This window comes from Pterocles gutturalis, unplaced genomic scaffold, assembly GCF_000699245.1.
Source record: "Pterocles gutturalis isolate BGI_N339 unplaced genomic scaffold, ASM69924v1 scaffold43493, whole genome shotgun sequence".
Classification (NCBI taxonomy): domain Eukaryota; kingdom Metazoa; phylum Chordata; class Aves; order Pterocliformes; family Pteroclidae; genus Pterocles; species Pterocles gutturalis.
In genome coordinates, this window is record NW_010119552.1 from 1 (window position 1) to 1,053 (window position 1,053).

General features: G+C 56.8%; 1 protein-coding gene across 1 annotated transcript; it reads left to right on the top strand.

Annotated features, from left to right (window-relative positions):
• Positions 1-97: 97 nt before the first annotated feature.
• LOC104460654 (zinc finger protein 629-like) lies at positions 98-1,031 on the top strand (the record flags this gene model as incomplete). The annotated part of the gene is made up of 1 exon (XM_010076605.1): positions 98-1,031. A coding segment is annotated over one exon (934 nt), but the record flags the coding sequence as incomplete, so codon positions are not given.
• Between the last annotated feature and the right edge of the window lie 22 nt (positions 1,032-1,053).

Below are 1,053 nucleotides of genomic sequence, written 5' to 3' on the forward strand. Positions count from 1 at the left end.
CCCGCCCCCCCCCCATGCAAAGAGGGGGGGTCTCCACCCCCTTGGCCCCTCCACGTTGGGATCGACCTCAATTTTCCCCCTTTTTCCGCTCTCCCAGGGACACCGAGCGACCCCGAAACGGACCCCCCGGCATCGGGCGACCCCGAAATCGTTGAGTTGGATCCGTCGGCTTTGTTGGGTGAACCCCAAGAACCGTCACCGGGCGAGCGGAGCCCGGCTCACGAAACTCTCCGTTGGACGGTGGTGCAACAAATCGATTCTCCCGGCGCGGCGGTTGGTCGACGGAACGCTAAAAACGTTCCGGGTGGAGGTTTTTCGAATTTTAAAAGCATCATCGTCCTCCAAAAAAGTTACGAATGCGGCGAGTGCGGCAAAACTTTCAGCTGCAGCTCGCATTTTAGCAAACACCGGCGCACCCACACCGGCGAAAAACCTTTCGTCTGCTTCCACTGCGGGAAAAGTTTTAACGTCAGTTCGAATCTTTACCGGCATCAACGCGCTCACGCCGCCGAACGAGCCGGATCGACCGGTCAAACGCCGGCGTCGGCGCGTCCTCGCGGTTTGCCGTATAAATGCGAAGAGTGTGGGAAGAGTTTTCGGAGGAATAAAGAATTGGTGACGCATCAACGGTTACACACCGGGAGGTTACCTTTCCAGTGCGGCGATTGCGGGAAGAGTTTTTCGTGGAGTTCTCATTTCGATCGCCATCAACGCGTCCATACCGGTGAAAAACCCTACCAGTGTCCCGAATGCGGGAAACGTTTTAGCCGAAGTTCTCACCTTTACCGGCATCAACGTACCCACGCCGGCGGTCGTTCGTACATCTGTACTTATTGCGGGCGGAGTTTCGGTAGCACCCTCCATTTCGATCGCCATCAACGAACCCATACGGGTCAACGACCGTATAAATGTACTTTGTGCCGGAAAAGTTTTGGTGACGGCTCGGCGTTGGTTAAACATCAACGCCTTCATTTAGGCGACGGTCCTTTCCGCTGCGAAGAATGCGGGAAAGTTTTCGGCGCGCGCGCTCAGTACGCGCGCCATCGGCGGAGT